Source organism: Corapipo altera, unplaced genomic scaffold (assembly GCF_003945725.1).
Source record: "Corapipo altera isolate COAL_440 unplaced genomic scaffold, ASM394572v1 52b, whole genome shotgun sequence".
In the NCBI taxonomy this organism is placed as follows: Eukaryota; Metazoa; Chordata; class Aves; order Passeriformes; family Pipridae; genus Corapipo; species Corapipo altera.
Window position 1 is genome coordinate 864,384 of NW_020884922.1, and position 15,761 is coordinate 880,144.

General features: G+C 39.2%; 1 protein-coding gene across 2 annotated transcripts in view; it reads left to right on the forward strand.

The window, feature by feature from the left end:
- Positions 1 to 15,761, forward strand: part of CPQ (carboxypeptidase Q) — a 152,431-nt gene that overhangs the window by 119,905 nt on the left and 16,765 nt on the right. The window contains exons 7-8 of one of the 2 annotated variants that reach the window (XM_027656948.1): positions 132 to 333; positions 6,067 to 6,125. In XM_027656948.1, the coding sequence (XP_027512749.1) occupies positions 132 to 333; positions 6,067 to 6,095 (231 nt within the window). In that variant the 3' untranslated portion in view covers positions 6,096 to 6,125. Of the gene's footprint in view, positions 1 to 131; positions 334 to 6,066; positions 6,126 to 15,761 lie in introns of those variants that run through there. The other variant, XM_027656947.1, reaches the window with a different exon arrangement.

Consider the following 15,761-nt stretch of genomic DNA (forward strand, 5'->3'; position numbering starts at 1 on the left):
TCACAGGAAGAATTTCTCTGCTTCTTAAACAAATTTGTTGTAGTATGCTCACACTGACACCTAGAATCAGGTATATGATGCCAGCTAAAATAGCAACCACAGCACAATATCTTCTTTCCTTACATGTTTAGGAAAATATCTCCAACTTTGATATCGTCATGGAGTCTGATGAGGGCACCTTCAAGCCATCTGGACTGGGTTTTACTGGCAGTGCTGAAGCTCGGGAAATCGTGAAAGAGATCATGACTCTGCTGCTGCCCATCAATGCTACAGATGTTTACGACAATGCAGATGGAACAGACATTGATTACTGGATGAGAGACGGGGTACCCGGTGAGTGTGGTTTACAGGTGACACTGCTCCCCCCGAGCAGTGCCATGTCAGATGGGTGGTCTGGTGTTTTAAAAATAGTAAGAAATGCTTTCTCCAGGGAGTAAAATCTTCTGTAAGTAAAATGCATAAATGTTAAAAGGTGACCAACAGAAATAGGACATAGTGTGCATTTGAACTGCAGTTTAATAATGGTATAGATTATACGTAGAATAAAATGCCTAAAATCTTCTTTTCGGCTTTAAGGATTTATAATAATTAATCCCAGACTGGTGGTTTATAAATAGTAAACCAAGGCAGAGGGGAATTCTCCAATGCAGAAGAAATATTTTTTTAATTATTATTATTTTCACTCTGAAATATGGGGTTTTTTCTCTGTTTTATATGCTGGAGAAACAAAGTTTTTGAGATGTGACATTTAAAAGGTTATGGGTCATTAAGGTCTGATAAAGGGATAAAATTAATAAAAGTTTGAAGTGGTTTAGGGGTTTATTTGGAGGACTGGATCTGGCCCAAGTGAGGAGCAGCTTTTTGGCAAGGAACCTTGTAAGCTGTGAGAGAGATCTACCACTGGCAGCACCCCCGTGCATGAGACCCCACACTAGCACAGAGGCTTTCAAAACACAAGAATTCCAACTGGAGGCCAGCCTGGTTGAAACCTTAGTGAATTTACATTTGAATAATGGTAGAAAGGTTTCATAACCATGATATTAAAAAAATTATGGTCAGTTTTAAAATTTTAAGGTTCTTTTTCTCCTGTGTTTTATGACTGAAGTAAGCTGGCACATTTCTCATGGTAGTTTTACGACTTGCTACTATATGATTAGAATGTCTTAATGTTTTATTAACTGTCTTGTTTTCTACCTTGTGGAAGAAACAGTGAATCATAGAATATATTATTTTTATTTACAATCAGAACCCTTCTCACTCAGGGTGTACAGAGATACCATAAAGTTGACTGCCTTGAAAAACATGTGGATTCCTAATTTTCAAACCAAAATATCTATGCTGGGCAAGAAGTATGGATGAATGAATATTGTTAAACAGCTAGGGATTCATTTTCAGCTGGTGCACTGCTTTCTAGGCGAGGTGGAAGCTGGTAAGTGCAATGTCATTCAGCTGTGACAATGGTGTGCTGAGTTGTTTTTAGAGACCTTAAGCACTGCTGAGAGGGTGTAGCCATGCATTATCCTCCACACCCTAGAAGAGCCTTTGCTGGTCCAGAATTTCAGACCTAAGGGTCCTAAGGGAGCTGACTCAGAAAGATGCCCTCCTTGATTTGCTGCTTGTCAACAGAGACGATCTTGTGAGTGGCATGGAAGTTGGTGGCTGTCTTGGCCACAGCAACCATGAAGCGATTGTGTTTGAAATCTCTGTTGACAGGAGAAGTTGGTACTTCAACCCTGGACATGAGAAGAGCAGAATTCAGGCTGCTCAGGGAATTAGTAAGTAAGGTCCCTTGGGAAAATGCTTTTGAAGGTGCTGGAGTCTATCAATGCAGGTCACTTTTAAAACATCACCTGCTAAGGGCACAGGGGCAGATAATACCCAAATGTCGTAAGTCAAGCAGGCAAGGCAGAAGGCCAGCTTGGCTGAGCAGGGGTCTTCTCTTGGAAATAAGGCAAAAAAGGAAGATGTATGTCCAGTGGAAGCAAGGTCAAGTGACATGGGAAGAATTCAGAGATTCTACTTGCCACTGTATGGAGAAAATACATGCAGCTAAAACTCAGCTGGAGTTGAAGCTTCCAGAAATATGGGAGACAATAAAAAGAGCTTTTTCAAATATATTAATGGCAACAAGCAGTATAAAAATATCATCAACCCATTACAGAATGAAGATGGTCACCTCACAAACAGGGACAGAAACAAGGCAGAGATGTTTAACACTTTCTTTGCCTCTATCTTCAAAACGGATGATGGACCAAGGAGGTGTCAGTGCCCTCAGCTGGAGGACCATGACTGTGAGAATGATCAACTCCCAGTTGACCCTGAAATTGTATGGGACCTGCTGCTCCAGCTGGATCTGGGGCCTGATGGGATTCATCCCAGAATTCTCAAAGAGCTGGCTGATGTAATCACAAAACCTCTCTCAATGATTTTTGAGCAGTCTTGGGAATCCAGAGAGGTCTCAGCTGACTGGAAGCTGGCAAACGTTGTCCCGATTTTCAAGAAGGGCAGGAAGGAGGACCCTGGAAACTACAGACTTGTCAGTCTCACTTCAGTGCCTGATAAAGTTATGGAGAAGATTATTCAGAGAAGTATTGAAAAACACCTGAAAGACAATGCTGTTCTTGGTCACAGCCAGCATGGCTTCATGAGAGGAAAGTCCTGCTTATCGAACCTCATTTCCTTTTACGACAAGGTAACCCACCTGGTAGATCAAGGGAAGCCAGCTGATGTAATCTTCTGGATTTCAGTAAAGCTTTCGATACTGTCTCTCACAGGATCCTTCTGGACAAAACGCCCAGCACAGGTGGATAAACACATGTGTGGTGGGTGAGCAGTCATCTCACAGGTCAAGCACAGAGGGTAATAGTGAATGGGGGAACATCAGGCTGATGACCTGTTGCTAGGAGGGTTCCACAGGGCTCCATCTTGGGCCCTGTGTTCTTCAACATCTTCATAAATTACTTGGACACAAGACTAAAAGGGATACTAAGCAAGTTTGCAGATGACACAAAACTATGAGGAGCTGTTAACTCCCTCAAGAGACCCTGCAGGGAGACCTCAACAAGTTAGAGGACTGGGCAGTCACCAACTATATGAAGTTCAACAAGGGAAAGTGCCAGATTCTGCACCTGGGATGGGGCAACCCTGGATGTACAGACAGACTGGGGAATGAGATGCTGGAAAACAGCACTGTAAAGGGACGTGGGGGTCCTGGTCAATGGCAAGCTGAATATGAGTCAGCAGTGCCCTGGCAGCCAGGAGGGCCAACCATGTCCTGGGGGGCATCAGGCAAAGCATCACCAGCCGGTCAAGGGAGGGGATTGTCCCACTGTGCTCTGCACTGGTGCAGCCTCACCTTGCATATTGTGTGCAGTTTTGGGCACTGCAATATAAGAAAGATATTAAGCCATTAGAGAGTGTCCAAAGGAGAGCAACAAAGATGGTGAAGGGCCTTGAGAGGAAGCCGTATGAGGAGCAACTGAGGTCACTTGGTCTGTTCAGCCTGAAGAAGAGGAGACTGAGGAGAGACCTCATTGCAGTTACAACTTCCTTGGGAGGGGAAGAAGAAGGGCAGGCACTGATCTCCTCTCTATGGTGACCAGTGACAGAACCCAAGGGAATGGCCTGAAATTGTGTCAGGAGAGGTTTAGGTTGGATATCAGAAAAAGGTTTTCCACCCAGAAGGCATTTGAGCACTGGAACAGGCTCCCCAGGGAAGTGGTCACAGTATCAAACCTGAGAGAGTTCAAGAAGCGTTTGGATGATACTCTCAGGCACATGGTATGACTCTTGGGGATTGTCCTGTGCAGGACTAAGGGTTGGACTCAATGATCCTTCCAACTCAGCATATTTCTGTGATTCTGTGATCCTCTGATAAGAACTCACCACTCAGCCTGTGTTTAGAAAATGTAAGGGTATCAGAATTATTTTCTAGGTAAGGTGTTGGGAGCATTACAGATGGTCCTCAGAGACTTTCATTTTGCTTCCCATCTGAGTGTAACTGATAATAGAAGAGAGAAAAATTTAACATTCAAATGCCTTGTTTTCAATTGATAATGTGAGTGGTGCTTGTGATGGCAGTGTGTATTGAGCTCTTATACACCATATCTCATCAGCTATGGTGCACCTGGAGCATAAACAGCTACAGCTTGCCATGGTCCCCTTGATTAGTCATTGGGCTATGTGTAAAGCACACTCATCAGGAGCAGTGCAGGAATGGAAGCCGTCTCCCACAGACATCTGTACTCCTCAGAAAGCATAAACTATGAAAAATATAAACTATAAGCTCAGCCTTGGGAAAATTTGAATACACCAGAACCAAGACCTCAGTTTTTAAATAAATCTGATTTGCTTTCCTATTAAAAATTTGTCACATTAATTGATAGTGGAGGTTTTTTGCTGAAGCTTTGGTTCATTTAACTTCCTGTTAAGCAAATAGCAATGTTCTTGCAACATAAAGGAACGCTGATTCTTTTTTTCCCCATCAAACACCAGTGAGAAGAAATTAGCTTCAGTAAAAGAATTTTGGGATTTAGATTGTATTTTGTACTGTACCAGGGAGACGTCTAAGACATCATGTAATCTTCACGCCTTGTCTGCAGTATTCTCCCTGCTTGAATAAGCCCTTATTGTATATAATAACATTGAAACAAATTGAACAGCTTTTATAATTTTATCCAATTTAAACAAGCAGTCAAGTGTTGACACTTCATCAATTTTATTTAAATATTTTCTTGAAAATACACTTGATGGCTTTGCTTCTGCAACAGTGAGAGAAAATATGGTGTCCTTCTTGAAAAGTAAGAATGGTTTCTGACATAATTTCTCTAGAATTTTTCACATTTTCATTGTTAAATAAATTCTGGGATTGTCTTTTTATGTTATTAATATTCTGCTCCTCCTGCTCCTTTTGGTCTGAAAGATCCACAGAGGGCAACATTATGTGTGGTTTTCAGAGATTTCATAGCTGCTCCTGAGACAGCCAAAGAGACTGTCTCCTTAATCTCTGCTATTTCCAGTGTGTTTATTTTTAATGGGTATGCAATGAAATGTTATTTGTAATGTTACTTAAACATATGTGCAACTAAACAGGGGTGATTATTCTGAGATTTTAGGATGAGAGAGGCCAGGAGAGCTCAGAGTGCTTAGCAAACCATAGACTGAAGCTTAACTAATACCTCTAAAGCACGAGCAAGGTGATCTGAACCAAACACAGCACTCTGGTGCTTTATGACTGAAGAATATCAGAAATATTTCCATCAGTGGCCTTTACGTTGGATTGTTTTGAGAACAGTTCAACCCAGCAATGAGGAGTGTCTGTAGCTGTGTTTTTGTACTGATAGCCAGTTTTCAGCTACTGAAAATATTTATATAACATTTGTTTTGCCTTTCCATGAAGCATAAATCAAATTAAATTAGGGGTTTGTGGTATTTCATGCTGTGGTTTTACTGTTTGAAGTGACCATTGGTTCTAAGACTGCTCCTTTAATAATTATGCAATTATTTTTCTCATCCTTCTTTTTGAGCATTCAGTTATGTATTTGTTTTTAGTTAGGGATACATCGAAACTGTGGCACATAAATAAAGCTATTGTTTTGCAACACTAAGTCCTAATCAAATTTGGCTAGAATTTGCAAATACTGGCGGGAAGATGGGTTCGTTGGGTTTATTTATTTGGTTTCTTAGCATATCTTTTCACAACAGGCTTCTTCAGTGTTTGAAAGGGTTAAAAACCCACTAAGCAAGCCCTGCTAAACCAGTGCTTGGGTATTTTTGTAGAAAAAGCAAGGTATCTGATGATCACAGATACTTGATGATTATCAAGATGCTTCGAATGTGATTTAGACCAGTTCCTAAGGTAGCAGCCGTGGGTCTGGGTCAGCCTTCCCTGAAAACCTTAAGAATCTGAGAAGGCGAAATGAAGTGATTCCAGTGAACAGTAGTTCACCTTTAAATGGGTTTGGGAAGATGAAAATGGGATGCTTTCTTATTTTTGCAAAAGAATTTTGCAAACTGTGTTGTGACACAATGGCTGTGGTAGTCATGATGGGAACACTTGTTTGTTAGGAGCTGAGCTGTATTTGAGATCGAGGTGACCCAGGACATCAAGCAACTCCCCAAAGGTGTGTTTCAATTCCTCTTTTAAAAATCAACCAGTGACCTAAAGGTGAAACTCCTTTTTACCATGTCAGTCTGAACCTTGATGGTTGTTCATGTCTCTTTGTCTCCACAGTGAAAGTGTCTTGTTTTTTTTGTTACATTGCATAAAAGGAAGAATTATTCTTCCAGAAACTAATACACAAGTAGTTCATCTAACTTTAATGTTTCTTCAGAAATCAAAAAATCATTGCTAACCTAATCTATTAGTCATTCAGATGTGGTAAACAAATACTGTAATATGTAATTTCTCTCATTTTCATAGTGCTTCTTTATAACCTTCATCTGAAATATGCTGTATTTTGGCCAGCAACACTAGACTTTGACAGGGATTATTTCCTTTCTTATTATGTAAGAGGTTAAATCCCTCAGTTCTACCCCTTTTCTGGAGCATACTTCCCTCTCTTACCCTCACTCCCATCATCCCTTACAGCATCAGACTCAAGTGTAAGGCTGCCAGCACGCTTGAGCCACACCTACTCCTCTCTTTGGTGTCAGCCAGGGACATGTGTGAGAAAGCAGTGTAATGGGAAAATTCCCTGACTTGAGGTTACCAGTTGGACATGAAGAACTGGGTAAACTCTCTTTCCCAAATTGTGAGTAACCTCTGTTCACTCTTGGCTATGTCACTGTTAGGAAGTGATACTCCACAGTAATGCTTGAAATACTGCCTCTCAGTACTGTCCACAGTCTTGGGCAGGCTCCTTGGATCCAGTTTCTAAGCTGCTTTTTATTTCCAAAAGAATAAAAGCTGTAAAGAAAAAGAAGAAAAATCAGCCTCGCATAGTCTAGGGCTTCATAAGCCAATGCTGAAAGGCCGTTAATTTGAATGTGCAGGGGTCGGGGATGTTGCACTTGGCAAAGACCTTCCTACAAGATGAGGGAAAGAGAAAAAAGTTTCCCTAAAAGTAGACATTAAAATTAATTTCTTCAGTTCAATACATGGCATTTGCATCACTTGTGATTTGAGATGTTTAGCGTAGGGAATCACACATAGAGTTCCAGTTATTTGACAAATGCAAGGCAAATGTCTCCTGCTCACTGATGAAGCAAAAAGTTAAACAAAACTCCTGAACACTACTCAGAGAACTAAGCTTTATGGATGGTATTATAAGTACTTAGGTAATTTTAGGTACTCCACAGGTGCTCTGTTTTTGTACTTCCTGAGTTCCCACTGCACTGGACATGTGTTAAAGCACAGTGCCAACACCAACCACTATTGGACTGATTTCTTTGTTTGTGGAAATGAGGGGTAAGGGCCTTATGGTGTACACTCATGTCTTGCCTGAGTCTTGATCTCAGTAAGTCTGAGATATACCAACATTGTTGTCTGATAATTAGCAATATTGTATTGCTTTTACCAGGGCATTACTTTCCTTTTAAATATCTTCTTTTATCTTTCATAAAGGAAATATGGTGGATAAGTGTGTTCCACTGTAAAAGCCAAATATTCTGCAACTTGGGCGGCATTAAATTAAACTAGTATGCTAAGAGAACAACTGTAATTGCTTGGCACTTAAAGAACCTGCTGTAAGTGCTAAGGCTATTAGACCCATTTAAAATCCTGATTACAGACAGAACTGTGTGTATTAATCTGTAAAATAATTCATTCGTTCTCTAATTTATCATTGTTCCATTAAAATGGGCTTTTGAAATTAGAAATTACTCTAGAGTAATTAAATAAATTTAATATGCTGCAACTTTTTATGAAGGTGGATACCTTAAAAGGCTCATAGTTTAACATAGTATCTCAGTTATATTAGCCTTTCATATGACCTTCTCTGCTTTTAATAAAGTTAATAAAGTCTTTGAGACTAATCATTTAATGAAAGGAATAGTCTGTAACTTTGGTATGTTTTCATATAAGTTCTGCTATTTGACTACCAGACAAATTTGACCACACTTTAACATTTCCTTCCACCTTTGTTCTGCTTTGGTTACTCTTGTATTGGCACATTGGAGTATTGGTCTACTTCTAATAATTAACAAGAAGCATCAGTTTTACAAGGTTTTTCTGTTTCATGTAGACTAGACACAGACCATGCAAATAGTCGTCTGGGATGGTGGTGTTGGAGAGAGGGATGGAGTTGAGCAATTAGGCACAGTGCCTGATTGCAAATTTTCCTGGCAGTTTTAAGAGGGCTTTTGTAATATATTTCTCATTAGTAATTCAGTCTATTTAAGTCTAAACAAAATCAAAGTGGACAAAAGCAAACACCTTCTTCCAATAGGGTTAATGAGCTATAGAAGCACTTTGCAGGCTTGGTGAATTTTCTGTTATTTTGAATGTATAAAACAAGACTTGGGTGTCCTTCAAAAAGTAAAGGGTAATTCAGGCAGGAGGAGTGGGCTTGATGCAGTAGACACAAGGTGAGGTTCTTTGCCATATGTTATTCCGAAGGTGTGATGGTAATGGGTTTTTCTGGCCTTAAAATATCTGTGAATCTGCCAGTAAATATTACAAACATTTTCTGTAATGAAATGCTCCTTCTCCCTTTTAAGGCTCACCCATTTCAAGCAGACTAGTTTTTTGAATATCAAAAGCTTTTGTCTTTGATTTGTACAACATTTAGATAATCCTAATTAGAATTACAAAAATAAAACTATCATTAACTTGCCGATCCCAGAGGAAATTTGAACTGTGAAACAAAAAATATTTTGTAAAACTCTGTATGAACTTCTAAACAAACAGATTGCTGAATTTTTTATTTTATTTACAGGTATTATCTTTTCTTGAGTATTTGTGGTGCAGTTTAGTTGGCAAAGTTTTCTCGGTAGTCACAAGTGAAAAATTACAGCACATGGCTTAAGTAGCTGGTGTTACATAGCTCTTAAAATCTGTCTTTCAATAAACTTAGACAAGACAGCTTTAAAATAATCTTATATGATTATTACAATAAATTGGTTTGAAACACTGACTTTCTCATTACCTTTTAGAATCCTAAAAGAAGTAAAAGTCTTCCACTGCATTCAACCCAGTACTAATGCTAAATAAGCTCATTAGTCTAGTAATGAAAACTTAAATAAAGGTGTTTCAAATAAAATCATGAATTCTAATGATTCTTGCACTTGTTAGCTAGTGAACTTCTTTCTCCTAAAGTTATTTTACTCTTAAAGTTATTATACTCTTCTTTCTGTCACTATCAGTAAGATTGAATTTCTTGCTTCCTTTTAGATGCTTAGTCTTCAAAAAGTTACATGAGGTGGATTGGTGTAAATAACTCTTGTTATTAAATAGGTTCTTCCTGCAAGCATATGCAATTCCTAAACATCTGAAAAATTATCAATAAATTTGCTTCTGCCACTCACCTTTTTAGTGGTAGAATATGCTCTGTCTCAGAAAAGAAACACTGAAAATATCTAACTGACAATCTCTTAGATTTGGGGTGTGGTTGTTTTTATTCTGGCTACGCCTCAGAGAGACATGATAATTCTCTATTGTTTGCTGCCTAGGAAAGCTAAATTCTGTTTCTGTGGGTGGGAATATTCTTTTTCATATGAAAGTATTTGCTGTTTGTTGATTCTGAACAAAAAGTGTCCGACATTAACACACAGAGCTCAGTGTTAACATGTTAAATATGCATTTTGGAAGTACAGTTAGTTAAGCCTTATTCCTAGAACTGTCCCTGACTTCACTGAAGCTTATGCAAATAATGAAGTAAACAGAAAGAAAAAAAAATAATAAAAAAAGAGTTAATTAGAGTTCTGTAAGGAATTTGGAGATGGAAAGTGCTTGCCAATGGAAAAAGTGAGAAAGTTAAATATGATTCTCTCCAGTTGTTTTTTTTTTTACCTTTTTGAAATTTGACTGTATGAAAAATAAAACACATTTATAGTGTGGAAATGTTGGGAGATTTCTCAGCAAATGTGTAATGATCCAGAATGGCTGTTAGGAACAACAGCAAAAATATCTGTGGATTCATGGATTTCATTCCTGGGAAACAAACTGTAATGGCATCAGTATTAAAAACGTAAACCATTCAGTAGCATTCCAGGATGACCATGTGGAAACTGCTCTTGATGGGAGGGACAGAAGTTAAATGTATTAAGATCTGGCTTGCACCTCTCCAAGTAGTTTCCTGTATGAAGTCATATGATGAGTGCCTCTAATAGGTTTCTCCAGGGCTTAGTGTATCCTCAACTATTTAGAATTTTCATTGATGATTTGGAATCAAGTTTAAAATTACAGCAAAACACAGCTGACATAATTGCTATATTGAAATGATAAAGAATGATGAGAACAACTGATCATCCAGCCAGGGTGATTATGTGAGTCTCTTCTGGCCAGTTTGTTCATACCTTTCTTGTACTGGAGTCACAAAAAATGTAATATATAGAAAGCATGTTGCCTTGGATGTGTTGGCTGCCTTATTGCCAAAGAGGCCCATACGTTACCTCATTGCCAGAAGGTCTCAGTGGTGCCTCTTGCACAGCAGGGCCTGCAGCTCCTGTTCTGCAGAGCTGCTGCCCTACTCATGCACCTCTCACACCTACTAGTGCCGTGGGTTGTCCTGTTCCAGTACAGGACTTTGGTTTTGTCTTTGCTGAATTTTCTGAGGTCGACGTCAGGCCACTTCTGGATTTTGAGCTCTCTGAACAGCAACTCTGCCTTCCAGCATGCACAACTGCTCCTTCCACAAATTTTATGAAGAAACAACTCATCCCTGTCATCTGGATCATTACTGGGTGTGCAAAGAGTACTGACCCGACATGGACCCCTGAGGGTCACACCACTCATAACCGGGCACCAGTTAGACCTCAAACTGTTGCTGGTTACCCTTTGAGCCCTGCAGTCCAGACAGTCCTTCTAGTCCATAATTTTCCTGGGTACTGAGGTTAGTTTTTCTAGTTTATAGTTCATAGAATCATCATAGCATCAGAGAATGGTTTGGGTTGGAAGGGACCTTAAAGATCATCTAGTTCCACTCCCTCTGCCAAGGACAGGGACACTTTTCACTAGACCAGGTTGTTCAGAGCCCAATCCAACCTGACCTTAAACACTACTACCAGGGATGGGGCATACACAACTTCTCTGGGCAACATGTTCCAGTGCCTCACCACCCTTGCAGTAAAGAATTTTTTCCTAATATCTAATCTAAACCTACTCACTTTCAATTTGAACCCATTCCCCCTTGTCCTGTCACTACAGGCTCTTGTAAAAAGTCCCACTCCATCTTTCTTGTAGGCTCCCTTCAGATACTGGAAGGCCTCAATTAGGTCACCACAAAAGCTTCCCTTTTCCAGATTGAAAAATCCCAATTCTTTCAGCCTTTCCTCATAGGAGAGCTGCTTTGTCTCTCTAATCAACATGGTGGCCCTCCTCTGGACTCGTTTCTGGATCCTGCTGCGTTAGACTGTACAACATTTGCCTTTTTTCTGTCATTTGAGACTTCCCCTAACTGCCACAACTTTTCCAAGATGACAGAAAGCAACCTCTCAGTGGCACTGGCCAGCTCCCCCATGCAGCCCATCCAATACCATTAATTTGTATTTGCCCCATTTACCTAAACAATCCCTAACTTCATTTTCCTATACCATGAGTAGTACCTGTTCCCCCGTCTTCCCAATTCTGCCATGCAGAGACCTGAGAGCTACTTTTAAGTTTAAACCACAGCAATTACTTTTGTAGTATTCTTTCATTGCTTATTATTATTGCTAATGTAGCAAATAATATAGCAATTCAACAGCATTTTCTTCCCAAAAGTTTTAGAAATTTTACATGGAAAGGAGGCTGTAGAAACCTCTCGACTGACTGTGCAGGGCACATTGGAGGTTTGAATCAAGTATGATTTTGATCCAGAATCAGGAAGTTTTTTAGTGACAGGCTCAGATACTAGTCAGAAAACTCGTCCCTTCCTGAAGCAGCAAACATATCACACTTTCATTTACAGGTGGCATTTTAGGTGTAAATGTTTGAGGCTTCTGAAAAATGCTTTTGATAGTAGTCCAAACTGAACAAATACTAAGCTCAGAAATAATTTATAGACACATTGTCCTCAAAGGAGCAAGTTCAAAATTATTTCAGTGGCGGCCCCTCCAGGACATCGTTAACATTTATAAACTGCAGAATGGGAACCCTTCTAACTGTTTGTCTTCAAAACTCATTCTGCAGATTGGGTCTACAGTGGTACTGAATTTCTAAAGAGCAGAATTTATTGAATACCACTTTTTTTTCCCCCAGATATCTCTTTCCAGTGACATTATATGTGTTTTCATGCAACAATTTCAGTCAATTCAGCTGTGGAGTAGACCACAGAAAAACACTTAATTATGAAAGAAACTGAATATACATTTGTATTTTATATTGGCAAATTCTGAAGAAAGTATCATGGGCTGCATAGGAATGCAAGAGAGAAGGTACAGGGTTACTCTTCTGGCTCTGGCATGATCTGCTATCATCAGTGAACAATTTATGCTTCCTCAGTTTCCCCCAATGATAGATGTTACCTGAGAGTTGCTTATGAGCTACTTTTTGCCTAAAAGGTGCAATCAAGAGGAAGGAGTCATCATTATCTTTCTAATTAAGCTGGTCCATCTTCTGCAGGAATCATCAGACCTTGGAGTTATTTAGCTCAAGAGCAGCTTCACCTGAGCAAATGTTGTGAATGTGTGTAAAGAAAAGAGCAGCATAAGTGGAAGCATAAACTTCCTATAAATGTATTTTAGGGACACATAAGTCTGTCTGCAAGGACAAAGCATGAACCTCAACAAGAGAAGCAGTTTAATGGAATTCTCCATCCAAAGAGCCAGTAAACCTAATTATGATTTACTATCCATCAGGGCCAGTCTGTCCAAAGCTCTCAAATGTTTTCAGTGCCCATGACAGAGCTCTGTCTCAATCACCATGTAGGGCTTTAGAAATCCACCAAAGAAAATAGGCACTTCTCCTGTTGCTTAGGTGGCTAAACTGGATTTTAAAACAGTTCAGTTCTGTTAACTTTATTAAATGTGAGCAATGACCTTCTGGGACAGGAAAATTTTTGTAATTGTTGCTGCTGTTTTTAAAGAAAGCTGAAGTAAAGAAATAGCTGAAAGCAGGTATTTTCAGATTCTAGTATCCAGATTCCTGAGACATTGAGACATTGAGCAGCTTGGTTTCTCAAAGAGTAGATACTCCATCCCTGCAAGCAAAGATATGAGGGTTTAGAGCATTGGCATTTTATAGCTATCACAAATTCCTTTCGGGGATGTGTAACGTACAAACACCTCACCTCCTGAGAGCTGCTGAAAGCAACTTACATAAGTGAATTATATGAGACAGAAAACTTAAATTCTCTGAAAACAAAGGTTGTTGGGAAAAATCCTAAAGCAAAGTGATTTTACTTTGATCAGTGTTCAGTTGTCCATCTCTGATCAGGCAGTTGTGAAGAAACAAAACTCAAACTTATCCCCAGTCAAGTCAAAGAAGTGATTTTCAAGAATTCTTATGCCTTGCATCCCTTAAATGGGTAACTTTTAGAAAAAGGACTTTTGCCACTATTTTCCACACACATATGCATTGCAGTTCACGTGCATTTTTCCGATGAAAAGTTCTTGTTCATAAAATGCAATAGGATTACTCCAGAAGTTTGATGTCTGCTTGCTTTTTGCAAGGTTCACTTGGAATAGTGTTCCTGAATTTCCCTCTGCCTCACAGACCAAACTTGACTGGAGCCATGGGTCAAGCCAACCACCAGAAAAAGAAGATCTGTAGTCTGTTAAGCAACTATTTTAAAAATGCTTACAAATAGATGAGATTTCAAAGAACCACTAAGATAGCAAAAAGATTTCTAGAGAGCCTCTAAATATCTTTCATTCCAGCATGGTCTTGCCAATACCTCTGTCATTTGTTTCACATTTGTTTAAGCTGATCTTGAAGACTTACCATAATGGAAACATTTTAGACCAGCCAGTCTGTCCCAGTGCTATTCTTAGTGCTTAAGGAAGTTTTTCTACTAAGTCTTTTCTTCTGCAATTTAAGTGTATTAAATCTTTCTTCTTTTCCTTGGGAACCCAGAGACATGGTTACTTTTTCCTCTTGCAGCAGGTTTTTATGTGAAGTTCATTTTTTCCATTCTTGGTATAGTAGTTCACACTTGCCCCTGTTGATTGCCCCTGGGTTGTCTTTTCAAGTAACTCTTTAGTGAAGATTGCTTAAATTCTCATCATGTTCTCAGTTTACATGCTATATGTCCCTGATTAGTGTCATCTCATAGTGTAGGAAGACTCCACTCCATTGTTTTGATGCATAATGAGAATACCAAATAGCCTCAGACTCCTGTGGTGCCTCACTCTATAGATCCATCCATGTGTTACTCTCTCAGTACAGTGTTCATGCAGTTTGGAGCAACCTTGCAATATACATCATTTCCTTTTTCTCTTCTGCTGTCTTTAATGATAAACATAACTTTGAACTTTTATCCGTGTTTTATAGGATCAGAAAGTTAGTTCAAAGGGAGCCATTTTATACACTGAGGTGCTGGACCATGCTATATTCTGGTAACATCTGGAGATCACAGAGATTTTGTGCCTGACTTTAAAGGCATTGATCCTACGTGTATGTTTTGGGGTTTCTTCATAGGTAGAATGCCTTGCAGAAGTAGTTTCTGCAGGTAGATTAGCTCTTCTGTTAAGGAAAAAAATATTGAAATATGTTGATTCATATAAACAGGATCTATTTTGATGAAATTAGGATAGAAAATAACAGAATGGTGAATATTTCACTAAGAATAAACATTTAGGTAGAATTTAGAGTGATGCTAGAAACTAATTTTTTAAGATTTTTGTTTCATGTATGTATTAAGTCAAGAAAATGTGTGCGATTGGAGTATTTGGGTTTGCTGGTTTATTTCACTTTATGAGAAAAATTTGAGGTGCCTTTTATTTTCATTTGAGTTGGTAAAAGAGAAAAGCAGCATTGTGTCATTTGTTACAAAATGGAAAGGCCAGCTTTTCCTAGCTCTGCCTTTCATTGTCTACCTGTCTTATGGATTCTAGGAAGCTGCAGGTTTTGCATCATGTATCACTACAACAAGACAATTATTACTTTAATCAAAGGAAACAAACCTTTATACTGTACAAGCTAGTCTCTGGACTTTGATGCAGACGTGAACGAGGCTAGTTCCAGTTTTTATCAGACTGTCCCCTTCATGCCTTAAGGTGGAAGCCACCAACAGAACTATTATAATCTCTGGAAAGAAAAATGAAAAGTACATGAGATCTATCTATATATATATAAACAGCACTATTATATTATAGAGAATAACAATTCACCTTTTATAATGTAACCAGAGGATCAGAGCATCAGCACTAACCAGCTTTAAGACACACTTCTCTGGGCAACATGTAATTGAATGGAGAAAATTAGCACCACAAGATGTTTCGAAGACCAGGATCAAACCTAAATTTAATAAGGATGGAATACTGCACGGGAGAAAGGTCCAGCAAGGGCTGGACACAGTGATATGAATGCAAGTTCCTGCTCAGAAAGTCCTTAATCTGTTGATGACTGGACAGGTGTACTGAAGGAAGAGGCTTTGTTTCTCCCATTCTTTCTCACAACATTGGCTGCTACCAGAGAGGGGGAACAGGCTGGCTGAATCTTTGGGGTTTTCCCCAGTTCAGCT